Source organism: Anomalospiza imberbis, chromosome Z (genome assembly GCF_031753505.1).
Source record: "Anomalospiza imberbis isolate Cuckoo-Finch-1a 21T00152 chromosome Z, ASM3175350v1, whole genome shotgun sequence".
In the NCBI taxonomy this organism is placed as follows: domain Eukaryota; kingdom Metazoa; phylum Chordata; class Aves; order Passeriformes; family Viduidae; genus Anomalospiza; species Anomalospiza imberbis.
In genome coordinates this window covers 8,598,678-8,620,693 of record NC_089721.1, presented here as the reverse complement: position 1 = coordinate 8,620,693, position 22,016 = coordinate 8,598,678, and the positions used below count along the sequence as shown (strand labels likewise).

The 22,016-nt window shown below is 40.9% G+C and overlaps 1 protein-coding gene across 9 annotated transcripts in view; it reads right to left on the bottom strand.

Annotated features, from left to right (window-relative positions):
• The window catches only part of UNC13B (unc-13 homolog B), a 208,803-nt gene that overhangs the window by 46,593 nt on the left and 140,194 nt on the right, over positions 1-22,016 (bottom strand). For all 9 annotated transcript variants that reach the window (XM_068176605.1, XM_068176607.1, XM_068176606.1 and 6 more), the window contains 9 exons: positions 13,999-14,168; positions 13,034-13,149; positions 11,020-11,183; positions 8,863-9,013; positions 7,799-7,867; positions 5,465-5,554; positions 3,888-4,022; positions 2,962-3,095; positions 1,987-2,072 (listed from right to left, as the gene is read on the bottom strand). In XM_068176605.1, the coding sequence (XP_068032706.1) occupies positions 1,987-2,072; positions 2,962-3,095; positions 3,888-4,022; positions 5,465-5,554; positions 7,799-7,867; positions 8,863-9,013; positions 11,020-11,183; positions 13,034-13,149; positions 13,999-14,168 (1,115 nt within the window). The remainder of the gene's footprint in view (positions 1-1,986; positions 2,073-2,961; positions 3,096-3,887; positions 4,023-5,464; positions 5,555-7,798; positions 7,868-8,862; positions 9,014-11,019; positions 11,184-13,033; positions 13,150-13,998; positions 14,169-22,016) is intronic.

Here is a 22,016-nt window from a genome sequence, read left to right as displayed (position 1 = left end):
AATATTCTGAAGAGGGATGCTCTTTTCAGCAAGTATTTACTATGCACTGAGGAACTCATGGGTGATAGCAATGATTGTCTTAAGATGCTCACAAGTGACCAGAAGGATATCAGGAAAAGGTAAAATAAGGCCAGAGTCATCAGTGTGGACATGGTATGACACATGAACAGAGAAAACCTGGGAGACCAAGCTAATCTGGGCACTGGAAACCAAATAAAAAAAAAAAAAAAAGTCATGTCCCCTTTGACAGTCATACAGCTGCCCTTTGGATGCAGCAGGGAAAGGGAGTCTTAGGAAGGTGAGCAACAAGATCTGGAGACATGCAATTGCAATTCTCACTGTTGCAGATACAGGAGGAAGATAGGGCACTTTTAACATGTAGGAGAGCAAACTGCATTATAAATTCCTGAAGGAGAGCATACGGGAGTAGAAAGAACCAAAAAGTGTCTTTGGTTGGAAGGGACTGTAAAGATCATGTCATTCCAACCCCCTGCCACAGGCAGGGATGCTTTCCACTAGACCAGGCTGCTCCAAGCCCAATGCAACCTGGCCTTGAACACAGCCAGGAAAGGGGCAAAACCAGCTACTCTGGGCAACCTGTACCACTGCCTCACCATCCTCACAGGGAAGAACTTTTTCCTAATACCTAATTTTAATCTGTTCTCTTTCTTTTAATCTATTCCCCCTTGTCCTGTCACTATACAGGACTTGTAAAAAGCCCCTCTACACTGTTCTTGTAGGCTCCCTTCAGGTACCCCAGATAGGTCACCCCAAAGGCTGAACAAATGCAATTCTCTCAGTCTTTCTTCATTGAAGCGGCACTCCATCCCTCCAAGATAAATAAGGACAAAATTGAAAGGGGTGCTAAAATGGTTTGCAGTAGCAAACGGTTTCTAGGGAAAGAAACCATTCCTAAAAAGTTCCTAACACAGGAGTGAGAATATTTCATCAAGCCCTGCAGCATGTCAGATTCAAGCCTTCACCTGGCAAAGAGTGTCCCCCCACAGCACAGTCTCTACATCTATTGCAATGACTGAGATTAATAAAATAAATGGAGTCAATCTTTTTCACCTACAGAGCAACCCCACAGACTGTTTTCAAAGAACAAAATGCAGGTAGCTGTCTTACTGGCAGCATTTGTTTCCTAGCAATCTGAAGAGTCTAATTGGCTGTCACTCCTGTAAGTGAGTTCAGATCAAACTGGGGACAAGTGGATTGAGCAAAATTTTGTGAGAGGCCAGAAGCAGTAGTTTAACTTTGATTTGGAATATAAATACAGCTAGCACGCCACAGACAGCACTGGCACTTCTGTTTTATCACAATCTCACCTTATGAATGAGCATAAAGCCCAACCCTGCAGAGACAGGGGGAGCTGCTCTCTGAAACTTGTGAAAAAGTTGGTGAGATTGTGAAAATCAATGTATAGAACTAAAATCAAGTTCAGAAACCAACGATCAGAAGAGTATTGCAAGCAGAATTCCTTTCTTGACGTTTGCTAGGTTTTGTATGCCTAACTCATTTTCAGAAACAGTAAAATTTCCTCCTTACTAGGAGGTGGAATTATGCAAAGACTAATTGGAAATTAAGATGTCTGCAGCAGGAATTGTTCTAAACAGCATCTTTATGCCAATGGCTTAGACAACCTGTGCAGTATTATCCAGGGAACTAGAGCCACGGCACAACACAGACTCCACCAACCTCTCCAACCCTTTCTACCACAGCACAATGGAAGATGAAGCTGCTGCTGGCTGCTGATCCAAGCCATCGTAACTTCTAGGCCAAAGGAAACTTCTGATTTCAAACCAGCTGGGATGTCAATGAACAACTTGCAACACATAAACCAACTGTGCACAAACAAACAAACCACTAGAAATCCCCGCTCCAATCAGTGGTGCTACTCACGAGCTTAAGCCTCATTTTCACCAAACAGATGGAGAACAAGAGACCAGCAACAAGTCAGCTAACAGCAGTAAGACATTCTCTTACCTTCCATGGCATATTTCATATCCTGGGCAAAAAGACTCCACATCACCTCTGCGCTGATCTTCCCAACTGCAAGCTCCTGAGGAAACCTGAGGGAACATTTGGAAAAGGCTTTGGCATGTGTCAAAGCAAAGGACTCTTCTTTATTTAGGTCCGAGCTATGCTACAAGCTGTGCTTCCTTCACCCTAAAGGACCAGGTGAAAATTAAAGATCATGGACTAGACTCTGTGGCACAGATTAAGTAAACAAAAAAAATTTGTTTAACTCAAAAAGACAGGTCCTGTATGTCTTTCCTAGAATAGGTGCACACAGTCATTCTGGGAATGTGATCTCTATGCCCTTGCACCTTTTTCTCCTTCCTTGTTCTTTTTTTTCTTTCTCCTTTTTGAGGGTTACTAGGCTGACAAGTGACTGCTAATCATGTTAGATCTATGATGATTAGGGCATAATCCAGGTATTTGTGTGTAATACCTTGTAGGATCTCTGTCTCTCTCTGCCCTGTGGGACTGTAGGAGAGGTATCCATCAGTTAGACAGACCCATTTCATGGTCCTTTCCAATGCTATGCAAACTCCACCCAATGCAATCTCCCAGTGCTGCATTGAACACCACATTCCTAAACTACAGTGTAAGGCACCACAGCACTATTGTGTGCATTAATGTGCACCCCAGAACTGCTCAACATCAGAAAAAACCAAAAGAACTCTCACCCCAGTTTCAGGTGCCTCCCTGAGTTCAGGATTGTAATAATCAGGGTGTTTGTGCTCGAACGCCATCGTAACTGAACCTTTTGAAACTCTTCCATCCCAATCAAAAAGTTATTTATATAGACAGAGACAGATAAGACAGAAAGACAGACAGACAAGATAAGTACTTCTATAAATGCACAAGTGACAGAAGAGATAGAAAGCAGTTTAACAAATAAAGCAGAGCACACACAGACTAGCATTAGCCAAACATGACACGGAGGATTCTTACTGATTCAGGACTGGTGTATAAGAATTCTTGTCCTCTTCTATGATGGAAACTATCAAAGTGATGAGCTTGGGCCAGAAATCAAGGTTTCTGATGCTGGGGCCCTGTTCCTCGGCAGGAAGGTCCTGAGTTTTGTTCTGAGAAGGAAGCCATGGGAAAACCAGCATAAAATGTAAGGGCAAAGAAAAAGCTGGCAAATGCAGACCCCCATGCAAACTCCAAGCACACCTGTGGACCCCCGTTTCCAAAGAGCTTAAAATTATTAATGACTGCTGGCAACTTGTCCGATCTAATGCAAAACACAGTAACACGCCAAACCATGTTGCTAACTGGTGGCCTCAAATCCAACTAATCCCTGTTCTGTCATCTACCACACCAGAAGCAGGCCAGGCTCCAGGAGACCTGAGACATCATTTGCCATAAGCCTATTCCAAATACTTGCTCTTTAGTCACCTGGTTGGTGACTATATCCCATGTTGTGCGTGCATTAGTACATAGAGGCCAGTGGAGGTGCCACGCATTTGAGAAGAGTTTGTGTCTAGAGGCACCTCCTAAACCCAGTTCAGGATACTGGGTGCCTGAAAACAATGAAAATCTCACTGCTTGAGGTTTACATATGCTAATGACAGTTTCCTTGATCAGCCTACATTTGCTGTAATTGGCTTTTGCTCGCTCAAAGCTACATCAAACCTTTCCTTCACAAATAACTGCTGAGCCTGGCAAAACACATCATAATTAGATAGTGTAAAACAATTATCATCTTCCCCTTACTAATTAGTGCTCATTAATTGATTACAAATTCTGTGCATTCGGAAGATAACAAGTCACGCAACTTTGTTTGTGCTGGCTTTTTGTATCAATTAGTATTCTTGTTACTATCTTAAGAAAATCAGAAAAATTCAATTTCTGCCTGCTTATCAGCTACTCACAGGATCTGTCTGGTACTCCCGACTGTACAGCTCATGACAGTTGTTGAAAATGTACTCATAGGTGGAGTTGAGGCAAGCTTTTACACAGTCCTTCACCACCTGGCTAGCTCGGGGTGGACTCTGCAGCTCTTGAACCTGGCAGAGGGACAACACAGAGAGTTCAACAAAGCACGGTTCATAAATCAAACAGGGAAAGGACACATCACCATTCTGGAAACCACTCAAGGCTTGGTGGGTCTGCTTTCAGGAACTTGTGGCCTGAAACCACAAATGGGTCACTCTCCACAGGCATAAAAAAGCAGTGACAACGCCATCTCCCCACAGGACCAATCTGAAGCATAAAAGAGATTTTGATGTGCCAAGGAAGATTACCCAGAACAGTCAGATCATGTGGCTTGATATGTGTATAATCTGAGCCAAAGACACAATTTCTGCTGAATTTATAGGAATTTGTTACAAAGCCTGCAGGCAATCTTCCCCAGCACTGGAAGAATGTGCAACAGACCAGCAGAGCAGTTTACATCTGATCTGTAAAGTCTTGCCAAAGACCACTCCTCTGCCTTTAAATACAAAAAACTTTCATTGAGGACATCTTTCATCACAAGCTTTATTGAATTTTAAAGCAACCAGAATCATTAGGGACATGCCAACTGATATGCCTTCTCCTCTTGCAATAACAGCTGTTTTCATTATTTCATTGTTACACCACTTTAGGAAAATGCTGCAGAGGTACTTTAAACTAAACAGACAGGCAATCGTCACCCTGCAAATACAACTATAACATGACAATTCTGATATTTTTACTACCTCTAAACTTTTAAGAGTATCTCTATAAATCAAGCTTCCAACACAGACAGACCGTCTGAATTAAACTCTTTAAGTTCTAAATCATCATTTACACTAGGGCTTAGGAGTAAAATTTTAAGCACTTCTTGAAGTAGCTCAAATTAAACACTTGCTTTGTTTTTGATCAGATAAAAATTTTAAGTGGCATGTACTAACCAACAATACTAGGCTGTAATCTTTAAAAAAAAAAAGTTCAGAAGCCAAAAATCAGGAATATAAAATAATCTCATTACACATTGCTAAGACAATAAACTTAACTACGAAACCAGCACATTAGCATTCATAACAACTCTCCTGGATCTCTACTGAGAGATATTATCCCATTTTAGTATCCCATCCTCCACAAGAGAAACTCTAAAATATTTACTAGACAGTGAAAAACCTTCCTAATGTTATTAAAAAAGCAAATTATCTTCCTAAAACTAGACAATTCCCTTTATTCTTCCTCCTCCTCAATTTTTTTCTGTTTTTTTGTGAGTGAGGGTGGGAGACCATTGTGCCATCTTTATGACTGAAGAATAATATGGGAAAAGCAATTTACATCTTCATAATGCAAAATACAGAGAAGTAAAGATGAAATGTGGATGTTTATACATGGTCAGCAGATTATTTATATTTTCCTTAAGTGTCTAAAGCAAAACAACATGAAACAATGGTTTGTAAATGGGAAATCAACTCCTGGGGGGAAAAAACTGCAGAGATGCTATTCCCATCCCCACCCCTATCCCTACCTTCATCCTGAAAAAAGTGATGCTGGTCAGCAAATCCACTGTAGACTTCAGGTCCTGCAGCCGCTCACGGCTGCTGGCTGGGAAGTTATTCTGTTGACAGAAATGGGAAATCCTGTTTGAAAGCACAGTCAGATCCATGCAAGGCTTCAAGCATGTGCTAAATAAGGAAACTGTCTTGGAAACATTTCCTGCTCAAGAAGCTTGTACCAGTCAAAACAATGCTCAATAAATAAGGCCTTTTTGCTGCAGAAGCTTATCTGTTTGCTTAATTAAATAGCTTCTCACAAAATGTAAAGTGTGTGGATGCCAGGAGACTGACAGTCCTTGGTGGCAGGAATGGTCTCCTTGGCTGTAGAAGGAGCAGGCTGGGAGCAGCCTCACCACTGGCAGCCTTGGCCTTTTGCCTGAGGTTATGTGCTTCCTTTCTGCACCCAATGCTCCATTTCTTGGCTTCTCTTCTGAGATGTCAAGGGGTGTGGTATATTCAACACCTCTCCAGAGAAGTAAACAAGACCAAGAAGGAAAAATTAAAACTGTTCCCATAAGATGGTACTGGAACTAGCGAGAACCCTGTGAGATGCCATATGTAAATACATATGCTGAATGCAGCTAGCTTTGCTTCTTGCACAAAACTCTTCCCTTTCCAACCTCAGGCACTGTGCCCTTTCCAACATTCCCACTGTCTCCTGTGAACCTGTGTCCTTTAATAGCGTTCATGTTCCTCAGCATATTCTTACATTCAAGCTGATGGGATTGGTTTTACTACAAGTGAAACAGCAGGGGTAACCTTCTTTTCACATAGTCTCTTCACATCTGCACGTTCAAAAATTCTTAGATATGAAGGTGAAAAGTGCAGAGGGGAACAGTTTTCACTTTTTACTGAGGACTTGCAGAAAAATATGCTGTCTCTTGACAGTAGTAATTGAGTATTACTGAAGTTTAGCTAACCACTGCATGCAATTTGATGTTTTTTGCAGCCATTTGTAGATGGTCCTTCTCAGACAACTCTCCTTTTAAAAGTTAAGCTGTCCACACATGGGTTCTCTGGAACTCAGGGTATTTACCAAAATCAAAGACTTGTAGGGGTCAAGACTTAAATACAAACCATTTGAAGAATATAAATTGCCATCTCCTGTTTGGAAAGCTGCAAACTAACATGTTTCTTTCAGAGTTAACCTGCCCTTTAGGGGCCTTAAAATAATTAGTAATGCTCCCATAATGCTTCAGCCATTTCCCCAAATATAATATCGATTAGATTACACCTAAATTATTTAAACTACACAAATCTTTCCTGTCCCTTTATGTAAGATCTTACTTGTTTGTGCATATTTCAGTTGCATTAGCCACCAAAAAGAAGCTTTTACTGAACACCAAGCAAACAAAAAAGGCAGCACTGCTGCAGATGCCTATTGTCATGGGTTGATAATTTTCCCTCTGCTCCATGGCTCAGTTGCCTCTATTTAGACCTTCTCTTTCTAGTAATGTAGCTTTAGAACAGCTCTTCACACAATATTCCTTTTATCTTCTTTTGCACCTTTCCCCTTTTCCTTTTTCTTTTGTCTTCCTAATGCACTTCTCTTTATCTTATTGTGTTTTTCTCCTCTATACATTTTTCTGTGTTTCAGGTAAATGCTAAAATCAGAAGTGGATAACTAAATAAAATTGAAGCTCACATCTTGCTACCATTTTCAAAACTTTCAATGAATTAGTCACTGATTGAAATAATATAGCAAGGAATTTAAGGGAAAAAACAGCCAAGTTGTATGATAAGACAATATTGACTCAGGAGTAGCAAAGAAAGAAAGTGGAGGGTTTATGAAACTCGTTGGACTAATGCCAGCATCTGAAACTCATCTCTTCACAATCTGCTGAAGTGGGGGGGATCTCAAACCTGACCATGCATCGTGATTTCAGTTTGCCAAACCTTAAATAAGTGACAACAAGGTGCTCTAAAATATTTCTGTCATAGTAGGGGAGAACAAGTCTATTTTCCCTTTTTAGATGGTACCCTGAAGAAGCTGATAAGAGTAATTAAAATTATTTAATCCAATCCAACTTGGATTGGAAACTTCTGGGGAAGTATCAGAGATAAGCACAGTTCACAATGCTCAGATTATTTCAGAAGTCTTGAGCAAATTACAATGGAAGAAAAAAACAAGGTCTAAGTTTGATCCATGAGCAAAACAAAACAGTACATTTGAGCAACAAGCTTGTCATGACAATTCCTTAGGACATAAACTATGCAAGAACTTAGAAATGTAAGAGAAATCCAAATGGTGTGTTTCCGCTCTGCCCGCCAGAATACCTGAAAGAATTCTGTTTATTCCCACTCACCCTGTACATTGAGAGATCAATCCGAAGTGAATTATGAAGCTGATCCAGAAGCTTTACAAATCGTTCTTTCTGTTGAGCAGAAAGCACCAGTAAACACTCACATATCACCACTGTCCAATCCATGTTCAGAGTAAGCAGCAAGGTATCAGGTAATCAGTGTCAGATCTCATGAGAGCAGGACAAAGCAGTATGGATACATGGCATTGTGCAAACGGTATTTTCTTTCAATTCTTGGATTTACTTTAAAACTGTAATTATTTCTGAAGTCTGTGAAACATCACAATTGTCAGAAAAAACACTCCATTATCACTCTGAAGTAGAGGCAGAACAGAAACCATTCTGACTTTCCATCTACAATTTACACCAAACTTGTATTTGAGAGAAAATACTTATTCAGAGATGAAAAAATTACAGGCAGAAATGGGTCTAATTCAGAGCAATAATACACCTCTGTGATCTTATCTAGGTAAGTGACAAGTACTACAGGCTTCTTGTGACATAATGTCTTGAGGTCAGGTCTCTCCACTGAATTCTGATTTGGCATTGTGAACACCTCCTCAATCTATTAATAAATTCTCAGTCTGACAGGAGGCATGAGCTTTTGCAAATACTTTTCCAGTATGCTCAACTCCACCACAAATAATATACAAAACATTTTAACCATTAAGGGGATAGACTTCTTTTGTGGTGGTGCTTTTTTTCTCCTAAAGCAGTTGCTGTTATTAAAAACAAAGTTCTGAAATTACCAGATCACATGGTATGTTTTACCAACAGCACTAACATGCAGAGTTAGTACTGTTTGCTCATTCCATTCCATCTGTGCTCCACTGTAATGTGAACACAAAGAATCAACATCATAATGCATTACAATGATTGATATCTGAAATGTGTGATGATGAAGACAATAAACTCATGCTCTTTGTCTGGTGTAAAAGAGTTCCACTGCTTCGAACTCCTCACAAATTTAATGTTCTTTAAGCAGAACAAGTTATTTACTGAAGGGTGGAAACACTGTAGCAAATTAAAGAAGTCCAATTGCAACATCACCAAATACACAAACCTACCCCAAAATTGGAGGCTGCAAAGCGGTCCGAAGCAGACACATTTGTGGAGGCAGTGGTGTGTGCATAATAAGCATTGATATTGGCAAGTAAGGTGCTCATCACAGCTGGCACGCCTGGGCACATGTATTTAGAGGAGAGACATGCAAAATGCCTAAAAAAGGAATAGTGATGTAAGTCATTCTGGTCTCTTTTGTGCAGCAGGACTTGACTTCATCCCTTTAATGGACCCCTTCTGCTGGCGGGCACCATGAACAGATGGAAGTTATGTTTCACCACTTTATAGAGCTCCAGCATCTCAGAGTTTTTATTCAGAAAGGTGACATATAGACAACAGCTCAAAACAAACAGAAATCCCTTCACTGCAGCCATTTCCAGATCATAAAACAGCTTCTCGACCATTTGTTGCTGACAGTATGTGCCTTAGTGATGCCCTGGGTCCTGATGCCAATTCCTAGAACCAAGCCTGACACAAGGAAATTGACACGATTTGCTGCTGCTTGAGGCAGACACAGATTCTGAGGTGTCATGAGGTGGTAGCAGCTGGAAAGCACTAATGGCCAGTGAGAGTACACACTAGTGTTTCTTGTGCTGCACTGACATGTGTGATTCCTTACGGCTAACCCATTCAGCCTGCAAGAAGTGCGCACATTCATTTGGATTTTCCTATCCTCTCATTAAATGCAGGGAACCCTCCTCTAGGAAATCTCAGAATTAAGCTAGGAGCATCCAGGCTCATGGAATGATTAAAAAAATTTTAAAAATCTGCTAGTCCTAAAAAAAAATAAATCGGCGCTTAAGAGGTCTTATATCAAGGGAAATGGCAAGTTCATTTCAAGAGGCAGAAGAGATGGGCCATTTTTATGCAGAAATAACTCACTGAGAAATCTAATCTAGTGTGGGAACCACTTTACAAATAAAACTTTCTCTCTGAGGGACTCGTAGAATAACAGAACAGTTTGGGTTGGAGGGGATCTTTAAAGGTCATCTAGTCCAACCTCTGCAAATGATCAGGGAACCACGGCTCCAGCCACACCAGGCTGCTCAAAATCCCATCCAATATGACCTTGAACACTTCCAGGTTAGGTAGGACATCCACCACCTCTCTGGGCAGCCTAGCCTATCCATCCACTGTTTCACCACCCTCACTGTAAAATATTTTGTCCTTTTATCTATCCCAAATCTAACCTCTTTAAGTTTAAAACCATGCTTGTTACATAACATTTATGTACCAATTGGTCATTTAGGCACTGGGTAAATATAAGCACATGAAATGGCTTCCTTTAGCTTTAAGAAGAGAAGTTGTGAGGAATGGGGAGCTAATCAGAGAGGCTTCCACTTTCATCCTTGGAAATTCTTCACATTCCTGACCAGCCCAGTCCAACTTTCAAGTTAGCCCTGCTATAAACAGTGACTAGACCTCCAGAGAAACCTGCAAATTCTTTTCCATTTTGGCTTAAACCAATAGGCAGAAAAGCTTCTTGCAAGGTGACGTAAGTACAGCTCATAACTCATCTAAGGACCAATAACCCAAAACTTTTAGCTTCTAATGTGAAAAAGTTCACTTTTGTCTGCCACATTTTATATTACATTTGAAATAAGAAATGAGCTAAGCATAGCAATACTAGTCTTTAAGAGGAAGAATGACTAATCCCAAATCCAAGTAAAAGTATAATGACAAGGAAAATGTTCTTTGAAGATACAGAACTGCATTAACCTAGCTCCAAAGAGGACAAATCAATGGCACCATTACTCAAACTTTCTGGAAATGCTTTCAGCAGCACCTGGGAAATCAGTCACTTCAAAGCACTAACATTTGCCACAACAAACATATAGGACAAATGCTTCCACAAAACCTCATCCCTTCTCATATCGGAAACCTTCAGTGGGAACCTTGAGCAACACCTTTTTAACAGAAGAGCTCTCAAAGAGAGATTCGAGAGTCTCAAAACAGAAATGGCAGACGATAATTTTTAGACTTTGAAGACATCAGTGATTCAAAGACAGGAAGTCTCTTCCCATTCACAGTAAGCCCCATAAGGAGCAGCTACTGCTGCCAAGCTTTCCATTACCAATACACTTCATCTGCTAAACAGCGAGAGTTACATCCATCAGTTACACCAATTATCTGCACTAAGGAACACAGGAAATGCATCTTACGTCATGGCCTGGTATATTGACTCAATGCCATAACGCATTGCAAATTCATCCACGATCTCTTGGGCCGTCTCATCAAAATACACCTTCCATGCATCATCTCCTTTGGCATCAGGGATTTTCACCACCCCATTCCCTTGCACATCTGTGAGATGGTGAAAGAGATTCTGAAAAACAAAACAAGAACAAGTTTGTATGTGAGGCTGCTGAAGTCGCTAAGTAAGATTCATGAAGAGCATGGAACTGCTAATGGGGTGGCACCATCAGAAATTTCTTTTTTCTCCTCCTTTTTTTCCCCCTCTGCCCACTCTGTATTTTCTGCTTTTACCGTCTTTTTTTCTTGAATGAATCTCACAGCTGAATTTTTCACGTGCATACCTACAACTTTACCCAGCAGACAATGTGAATGATGCAGAAGAGTGCTTCAGTGCACTGAAACCATACACTAATTAGTTTTCCTGAAACCTACGCCTTTCTGTCCTCATCATGAAAATGCCTTAATATGGACAAACTATTTAAACTAGCTGACGTTACAGCTCTGTATCAGCACTGTAATTATTATTATACAGAACTGTCCAAACACATTTCTTTTCCTGAAAAGCATACCCTTAAGATCACCCCTAACAACTAAACGCTTGTATCACTATTCAACATAACCTTTCACTTTATCTAACACTGCAGAACTTTTCAGCTATCATTGCTATGCAGAAATTGCATATTCAGCTCAGTAGGCTTCTCAGCAATCCTGAAATTCATGTCACTTACAGATTCATCAGCCTTTCAGAGAGTGGCTCCCTACAGTAAGCGATGCAGAAGTCTAATGATCTCATTAATAGCTAGAGGACTCTGCTTTACAGTACTATTCTTCCTGATTATATTATTCTTGCTGTAAATCATCTCCATTTTAGAATATACAAAAGAAAAAAGTGATAGTTAAAAAGATACCTATTTACAAAATAAAAAAAAAAGAGCTGGAAGTGATCATGCATGTTCAAAGCACAAAACCAAAACAGCTTACCAAACTGTAGCCATCACTGAAATGAAAAACAATAAATATGATTGAAGGATACAACAGCTTCTTTTAGCCTAGTAAAAGAAGCCTACTTTCTGAGCTTCATATTTATCTTACAGAGAGTTCCCTGGTAAAGCCAGAAGACACCATAGAGCTCCTCCAGCTCAGTGGCTGGATAAATATACTGCTCCTCTAGATGAACATTCCTCTCTGTGATACAACTGTCCTTCTCTGTGGAAGAAGAATTTGCTAAACCCTCACTGACCTCAGGATATTGTTGTTTACAGGGCTCTGACTACTCTTCCTTATTCAGGCACCTTGGAGACTGACCCTGCTACCTGCCTTTTCTTTGACAGAGACAGACTGGGCATCTCTCCAGGACAGGGTTTTCCCTTTAGTCTTTCTCGCAAGCCATCTTTGGATTTCTCCCAACTTCTGCAGCACTGCCTGTCTAGCTCAGACCATCCTGAGACAGGTCAGGACCCAGAAACCTCAGCTTAATCTTCTGTTCCCCAACAGTTATTCATAACTACACACCACTGCAGCAGCACGTAGGAATTTATACCACCAATATCTCCATCACTCAACAGCCCAAGACAGAGACTCTCTCATCAATCAGAATTTACTCATAATGCATTTTAGTATGTTTCCTCTAAAGAAAGACAGAGCTACAGTACATGTTGAAAACATCACTCAAGGAAATTCACAGGTCTCTCCACCTTAAACTCCTCATGGGCTCAGAGTGGAACCAAAGCCTGATCTCTGACAGTAGCACATCTGTGACAGTGGAACAGAATGAGCCAGCCTGTCTCCAGTGTCAGGGAGACAGCTTAAAGCTGCCTTTGCCTCCCTGACAAATGTGGGTTTGATGATTCAGTATGTTACCAGACATGCATGGCAGGAAAAAGAAGCCTCACCTAGGGCAAGGAGGAACATTTCAAGGAAAAAAAGGTCAGAAAATTGCTTTTTCAAAAGTCAGAATGAACAGATATTCACACTCCTTACCTCATGAAGGCAAGTGTACTGAACATGATATGGAGCTACTTTCTCCTCGCCTTTGATCTCCACACTGATTTGCAGGCGAATAGCCCCCGACACTGCAGACTTATCTGTTCGCTTCTCTAGAAGGCAAAAACCATCACCAATTATATGCATTGCTCATGTTCAGAGCACAGCAATCTCAAAAATAAACTGCTGGAACCTTGGGCTGAGACACCACAGAGAAAACTTTCTCTTTTCTTTCAAAACATTGAATAATACTAAGCAGACATCAGCAAAACAACTGCCATGATACACCCTCAATATGACACATCTAATTATAACATGTACATTTTTAGACATTAAGACAGCCTTTCTGCCAGCAAATGTGCTACAGGGTCTTGGATTCAGTCAGCTGAACTAGAACCACCAAGGACAGGCTCCTTTTCTGAGAACAGGGCTGACTGATATGGAACTTGTCCCTAACTTCACCATAGCCCTGAACTCCTGGGAACTGATGGAAGATTTTGGATCTCCTAGGAGATGACAGGTCCAGAGTGCCTGTCAGCTCAGCACCATCTGGTTGCTTGCTGGTGCCTTCTACAACAGTCACTGGAAAAGGTCTCAACAACTTGCCAGCCCAGTGCAGCACACCTGAAGTTCTTACATATTGGAAAAATGCTTGTGTTGGCACCAAAAAAAAAGAACACAGAACAGCACGTCTCCAGCAGAGGCGGAATAGAGTTTTCCTCCAAGCATTTCTTCCATTGTATTTTTAAATAGCTGACAGAGAAAAAACATCGACCTTCTGGCACATTGCACTCCATTTTAACTGGAATCAGCTTTGCAGCTGCTCTGCAGCAGTATCATATGCCCTTGAAACCAAGTAAACTTTTTTCCCCTTTCTTGTAGATTGTCTACATGCATCCAAGTGCTCTCAAACATTCCCAAATCAACACATAACACGTTTTCAGTCCCAAGGCCCTGCTCACCAAGGTTGTACCACACATCCATTTCTCCGCTCAGAGTGCGAACTTCAATGATTGTTTGCCCCAGGAAATCATCTGACTCGCGTTTCAGCCTCTGCTTGACACGAGACTTGATGTCATCATCTTCATCCCACACTCGCACTTTGATCCGGTCAGAGGAATTATGGCACTCACTGCAAACAAGAGAAAATGTAATTTTAAGAGTGCGCAATGCAGCCAACATTTAATCACCACATTCTCTGTACTCCTCTTCACCCACTCCTCCAACATCAGAGAGAGGTATTAGCAAAGTGTAAACAATGCGTATTTATTCAAAAGTGGAGTGTCTGATATGAACACACAACAACTTGTTGGTGCACTTTAAATGCTCCTGTGACATGGCACACACTCCAAATGCATGCTGAATGACCACCCTGCCCCAACCTCAACCACCAACTTCTGACTTTCCTAGCAGCTGTGACTCTGCCGCTTGTCCTCACTCTCAGTACTAGCTCACAGAACATGGGAATTCTCTTCACAGCTGTCACTTTTGCTGTGAAGCCCACAGAAGCCTAGGGAAAGCTAGGCTGGTTAATACCAGCATACACCCCTGCCAAAAATTACAATCATCATCTAACTAGTTTCAACACCTCTCTCCATCAATGACCTCCTGCTAAGCTGTAGGCTGTAAGGGCTACCTGTCTTTATGCAGCTTCTAGGTTAGCAGAGTGAAGACCTGTGACTAACACCCTTCGTGCTGGTTTCTAACCAAGGACAAATAGCTCAGGTGGAGGTAGATCTCTTTCTTCAAGACAGTCACAAAGCAGTAGTGTATCAATGCATAATATGTTACAATCAGATGATACACCATACTGCCTGAGGGGAACAGGTGTGATACAGTAGTTAAAGCATTGCTATTTAATTACTAGAATTGATTCTGCCTATTAGTCACAGCTTAGACTGCTACTATGTGCTCTGGGCAGATCGATAAAGACGTTTCTATTAAAAGAAGCAGTTTACTGTTTGATGAATCAGCACCCTTCAGTTTAATGCACAGACAGGATTTACAGACTCCCCCCCTTTTTCAGGTGTTTCAGATACCTTTTGTATATCCAAACAGGCTCTTGGATGTCAGAAGTGGGTAGAACCGTATTGTAACAGCTCTGCTCATTTATAGGGCGTGCAATAAAGCAATTTGAATGCTCATATGAGACCATGACAAGGGTGATTGCTCACCATAACCACTACAAATGTCTAGCCTCAAGCAAATAAAACCTATGAAAACAGGCAACTGCTGCTGAAGGCCTGTTTTCCAGCCTTTTTAACATTAACATGCTGCATCTGTTGCTATGCAACGGGGAGAAAGAAGAAATGGGTCAGAAGAGCTCTGCTAAGCCTGGTCAATAGGATGTGGCAGTGGCTGGTTATGAGCATGCTCTCTGCCAAGAAACCATCTGGGCTCTTACTGCCACCATTGTGATTCAGGACAACTTTTAACAGACATCCATGCATCTCCCACAGATTTTTCCAGTAGAGGGGAATAGCTGGGAATTATATGGACAAGGTTAGAGGCAATTCCATGAAGCTCGGATCACAGGCAGAGCACATCACTGCTCCCTGCCTTTACTGTGCAATCAAATCTGTATTTAGAGTTCAGAATAAAAGTGGTTCAATGTTTGTCTCCCATCCTCACTCTCCTCTCCCTCCTCCTTTACTTCAAGAATGTCTTTCCAACGAAACCATGTGAACAAGTGTTCACAAGCAGGGAATGGTTGGAATTCCTGCTCTTTGTAGCTCTCAAATTTATCTGACTGCTTTGCCCATGTCTACCAGCAATACAGCCTAAGCATGAAAAAGAAATCCTCTGTTCCTGACATAGTGTACAACTATACAGTCTGGCAGCATTATAGAAGCTCAGTGTTCAGAAATGCACGGGTGCCTCAAAACACAACTGGGACACAGAGCCATTTACTAAGCATCCATAAGTTAACTCCCGACTTCTGCAGACATCACTTTCTGGCTGACAGCTCTTTGCTAGGACCACTATGGTCTTTTTTCTTTGCTTACAATGGTCTTTCCTTAAGGAAAACGTTCACTGTTCAAACCTAAATCTAACTTAAGCTGTCCCACACACATCATCCCCTGCTCCTGAGGTGGCTGGCTATCATCCTCCACTCAAAGACAGCAGTATAACTCACTGCAACATCCTACAGGAAGCCTTCCAATAGCATATACTAAGCTATTAAAGCTTCTATTTTACCACACCTTTCTTTGGTGTTTTTAAGAGACTGCTCACTTGCTTTCTTTGTGCTGGTTCCATGCCAGAGAGTGAGCTTTATCACTTGCTTACTGCAGCCGAAAGCCTTGAGCTGGTAGCTTACCAACAAACGTGTATGTCTGTAGAACCATAGCCCTTGATTTGGTGAAGCAACACAGTTGTGTCAAAACCAGTTTACTTTTCAGTGAGCACCCCAAAACAGAATCAGGAACATTGGAAGACTTGGGTTTGCTAATGGGTGAGAATTTTCTAATTAATGATAAATAGCTTCCAATTTGTGACAGTGACACGACTTCATAAGACTGTGGCTAACACGCTCTGCTGCTAGAAGCTCTCCTCATCATTAATACAGGAGCTGGCACATTTCTCAAGATGCCTGCCCCACTTGTTATGTTTTCATGAAGCTTGATTTCACTCTGTGCACACATATGTCTGTCCACCCTCCTACAGCTGAGCTCTTCAAGCTTTTCCCAAGAGGACACAGAGAAAACAAACACTCTGTGACCCCTCCAAAAGGAAGAAATTACCAAATACTTTCAGGTCCATTTCAGAGATCAAGAGACTGGAAACCAGGTTTGCTATGTACATGGCTCAAACCCTTTATTTTTTATCCATATTGTCTCAGTGTTTGGAGTGGTGTCATTTTTATAAAAGCACTTACTTTTACACTTCAAGCTACCAAATGAAGTAACATTTTCCAGAAACAGCATATAAAATCTAAAAGAAAAATTAAAATCAGATTTTTTTTTCCATTAAGATTTTCTGCTTCAAGCCAGTCATTGTTGCACTGGAAGCAGCTGAGCCTGACTTGCTCACTATCCCACTCTCTACCTCCATCTATTTTGCCACATTCCCCTTTAGTCTTACACAGCACCAAAGCCCCAGCACCCACACACGTCCCCTGCACTGTCAATATTTGGGTCTCTTCCCATGCCCAGCTGAGGGGAAGCACGAGAGCACACGAAGCTGTGGTTAATTCTGGTCTGCTCACACTATGACATGCCCACACACACAGTAATTAGTATATTGGTGGCTAAACAGAACAAGCAACTGTTGAATTTACACTATAGTTCCTCCCACAATGAAGTTAGTAATTTGTATCCCTCTAATGTAGCTCCAACTTCAGAAAAAAAAATAGTTGGAAATTATTCTTAGTTCTGAGATCTCTGCCAGTCTGTAAAGGCTGGGCCAGATGGGCTTGGATGATGTCAGGGGTCTGGGACACGTCACTGACCATGCCTCATCTCCTTCAAAATGTGGAGAGAAAGAAAAAGGAGAAGTGTCAAAAAAATGACCAAAATACTACTTCTGAACCAATGATTAATTCTTCAAAACAAAAACTCCAACATTTGTGCTGAATTTGCTAATTTTACCCTGTAGAGCTAATAAGCTAATAAAGACAAAACACAACACGTAGATTTACACAAGAACAGACAAGGAAAGTAAAAGACCAGAGGAAGCAACAACATTTTGCAGATTTTAATGTAGGTCAGTGAAGCCCAGAATTAAGTAGTTTTATTTTATTTTTGTTTTTTTATTTTTGTTTTTTTTGTTTTTGTTTTTTTTTTTTTTTTTTGTATTGAACAAAAAATATTTATGGTTCAAGGAGTCTAGTGAATGTCTGTGTGTTCATAATTCTGTGAGCAGTTTCCTTCCTGCTGACACAGTTCTGAAGAAGGGCCTGTAAATTTCCACAGTCTAGTGCAGGGGACATTTCATACAATGGTAGAGAAAGAGAAAGAAAGAAAGTGCAGAGCTGCTTGCCGGAATAATGGATGAGAGTACTGGAGGTGGGAAAATGTGAAGGAGAGAACAGATCAACAAGATTTTAGGACCTGTGATCATTTGAAGAGTACAGTTCTGTGTCTGAGGAGCAAAGCCTAAAAAAAGTTAGTGATTTTGTGGAAAATGAGAAAGGAAGGAGTAGTTGTAGCAACCAGTATGTGAAAGCCCAGTAAAAAGTTGCAACAACATACAGAGGAGGAGCAGAAAACAAGTTGTTTTGGGAAATGCTACAGCTGAAAAAGCAGGAGGATTCGAATGTAGTTCAAATGAAGTGTCAAAACATTGCAGGGTCCAATTGGCAGCTCAGCTCTGGCCAACTGCAGCGAGAATGGAAGGCAAAAAACTCCTCATAAGAGGCTCATTTTTAAATTATGACAAGACTCCTCTTTTAGGGAGAAAAAAGGACAGTGGAGAAAACACCTAAAGCAAAATCAGAGTGGAAAGAGAATGAAGGAAAATCCTCAGTATTTTATAAGTTAAGCATGACAGCACAATAATATGCCCTGAAAGCCTGTTGTTACTATCTAAGAACAAAGAAATGAATTTTCACTTCTTACTAGCATTAACCTCTTTTCTTAGGAGAACAAGTACAATCATTTGCTGTTACACAATGTTACAACACCAACTGACAAATTAATGGTGCAGCTCTTCTGACTACAAAGAGCAGATAAAGCGATTCTGCATTTTACATCACTAGCTACATTAACTCAGCTTTCCAACGGGTGCATGCCACGAGGCATCAGGTCTGCATTCAGATTTAAGTCTCGTTGGTAACTGAGCAGGGAAACAAGTGAAATTTTACTAGAGTAACAGTTTCAGGATCTGCAGTACCTCGAGATTAAAGAAAGCAAGACAAACTGGATGGCCTCTGCCACACAGTGAAGGGAATCTGAGTGGGGAGAGTTACAATGGTTATATAAACACAGTGATCTCAGAAGGGGAAGTCTAAAATACAGCTCTGGAACAGCACAAATAATCACAGGGACAACTGAAAGTTGAGCTTGACAACTTGTTCAGCAGCTAAAAGGAAAATTTCAGGACCAAACAGAAGCGTTTGGGTAACTAGTTAGTGGAGAGTACCACCATTCCCAAAGGATTAAGAGGTATGTATATAATCTGGGCTCTGCACACCCCAGTAAAATATTTGCTGTCTGCTAGCATGAAGCCCTACATTAACTCGGTTATTCTTCTGCGGTGAGAAAGAATAAAAATGCCTCTTGCAACCTGTTTAGAGACAATGTAATCTGTTCCAGGCAATGACTTCACACCCACCATTCAAAGCTTCAAACACAGCTGTACTCAGATCATACAACCTCAAGGGGATATTACTGTAAAAAGACCAAGTAGTTTTGCATCTACACCAGAAAGAACAGTAACATTTAGTGCTTACAGTCTTTAAAGACTATGGCATTCCCTGAACAAATGGTATGGACAAGCAGCCTCCAAACAACCCCAGAGCTCTCCCTTTAAAACTGAAATTGCTCTGTGGTCAGCTTTATCCTCCTAAGTGCTGTCTCCTGTTGTAACCCATGCAAAATGATGCTCAGCTTCAGCCTTTACAGAAAAAAAAAAAAAAAGATTCCAGGAACCCTGTAATTTCCACTGACAGTCTAAAACATGTCCAAATGGGGAATTACTGTCTTGTTTTAATTGCACTGAATATGGCAAAAAATAGCTTCCTTCTAATATTACTGGACTGCTTCCTAAGGAAACAAGAGATATGCAGACTTGTTATGAAAGCGTCTACGTTCCAACAGGTTTTGTGAAAAAACCAAGCTAGATGGAGAAGAAAAACCCATACCAGCTGCTGTCCCTGGAAAGCCTGCAGCCAGCTGGCTCTCATGGACCAACCACGACAGACAATTCAGAATCCAGCTGCAGGCAGGACACATGCTGCCTTCTGTCCAGCCAGAGCTAAAGGCAAGGGAAGGGAGCTGAGGGCACGGGGAGAAAAGTACACAGCAAATGGAGGAGGACATCTATAAGCCTGCTCATCACAACTAGAGGAAAGAAACTGGGATTTACTGCAAGAGGGAAGGGGATGTAAATCCAAGGGAAGCAGGGTTTCCTGAGTGCATGTTCACAGAAGATTATGCTACAGCAGTGGCTGGAGTCCCCTACCACGCTTCCTCCTGCCAAGCACCACATATTCAGAGTTTGCATCAAGCCTGCAACACTTTGAACAGAGCAGAAAAATCAACACCTTAAGTTTTCAAAGATCTTCAAATGCTGATGAAATATACAAAAACCTCTTCATAACAACCTACTTCCTAAAGCTATAGATGTAAATATACAAAGAGATAATTTTCAGAAAGAAACAGCCTGCAAATAGCTTACTCAGGCAACACGAATACACTGCGAGAACTGGTGATTAATCAAAGCAGATGCCTACAGTTACACAGGCTAGTAATGACCTAAAAAGCACTTATAATGGGAACCCAAAGCATTTTCGACTTTGCCTTTTCTAAAATATGATTCTAAATCTGGACTTTAGAATTGGGTCAAACCTACCACATTAGTTTTTTTCTGAAAATACACGGAAAATGAACAAAGCCATTTTTAGGGAGAGATATTTAAGTTTATATACTTTTCTATCAATCACTGTAAATAAGTCCAAACCCCTCCTATTTAAAATAGCAGAGACATAAAAATTTTCAAACCTATTTAAGCTGCTTTTAATAAACTTTATTGAACTTGTAGAAAGAATTTTATCACTCGTTTGTACAATGTGTGCCTTCATTCATGCCATAGTTATAATAACAGTGTTATAATTCTAATGACTGATGCCCACACATTTCTGGCTCTACAATCAACCTTTGAAAACACACTGGAATTGTGATTGCATGGAAGGCACTAGGCACCTCATGAACATCAGCTACAAACAAGTCCACCAAGCCAGCACTGCTGACACACACATTAGTAACTCACCTGACCTCTCTACTTATACATCGTGCTCCTTTTTAATTGTTTAACCATTTTGAACATCAAAGCTTTCATATGTCTACTGCAAGGCTTTCAGTAACTACCAGCACACCTTGCTCTCACTACAAGAAATTAACCTCACTTCAAGAATCAAAGACATCTCCCCATTCAACCCTTTAAAATTTGACAATCTCTTGATTGACCTGACAATCTCATCTAAAAAAGCCTGGTATGTAATAGGTATTTTGGGCCTGAATGTGTTGATTTAAATTTCCATTTGATTATGGGTTAGGAAATTTTAGAACCTAAAGAGCTGTAAGCTGCAAAAAGATCCATAAATGCAAAATAGAAACAGGGGTGTGTAGAAAACCAGTGCTGCACACACTTCTAAATGACTCTCTCCTCATCCGGCAGAAGGTGAGCTTTGACATCTACTAATGAAACAACACACTGATTGCAGTACTGAATGCTCTCCAGCCATCAGTGTGGAAACTGTGCTCATTCCCTTCATCTCCTCCAGCTTTTACAAGGCAAGGAAGGCAACCACCACAGGCAAGACAGAAAGCAGCATCAACTCTACTGCCCAAGAGCATGTTATCTGCTGAGTCACAGACATGGCGATTAAGTCTAAAGAGTGTCACCGTTAAAACACTGACATTTATCACACTCTGCTATCTATCTTTAAATGGAGTATTTGCTGAAGCTCCTAAAATTAGAAGGGAGCACACTGCAAATACCATGGTAACTACTTGGCATGGTAAATCAAGGTCCTTAAGGCTCCTACACAGACTTGCTGCTATTGTGACTAGAGTTATCCAAATGGCACCTAAGCATTCATACTACTTACCAAGCAGAAATGTTACCTTGGATTAAAATAAGAATAAAGTCAGGGGCTTACTCAGTCAAAATAGCAGTAGATTTTTCTGACATTAATGAGTAGCTCAAAATTGTTTAAAAATAATTTTGTTTCTACTGTACATTGTAAAGACAAAGCTGGACCCATATGAAACTGATTTTAAAATGCTACCAAATTGCCTTTACAGAGAGAGCTCCCCCA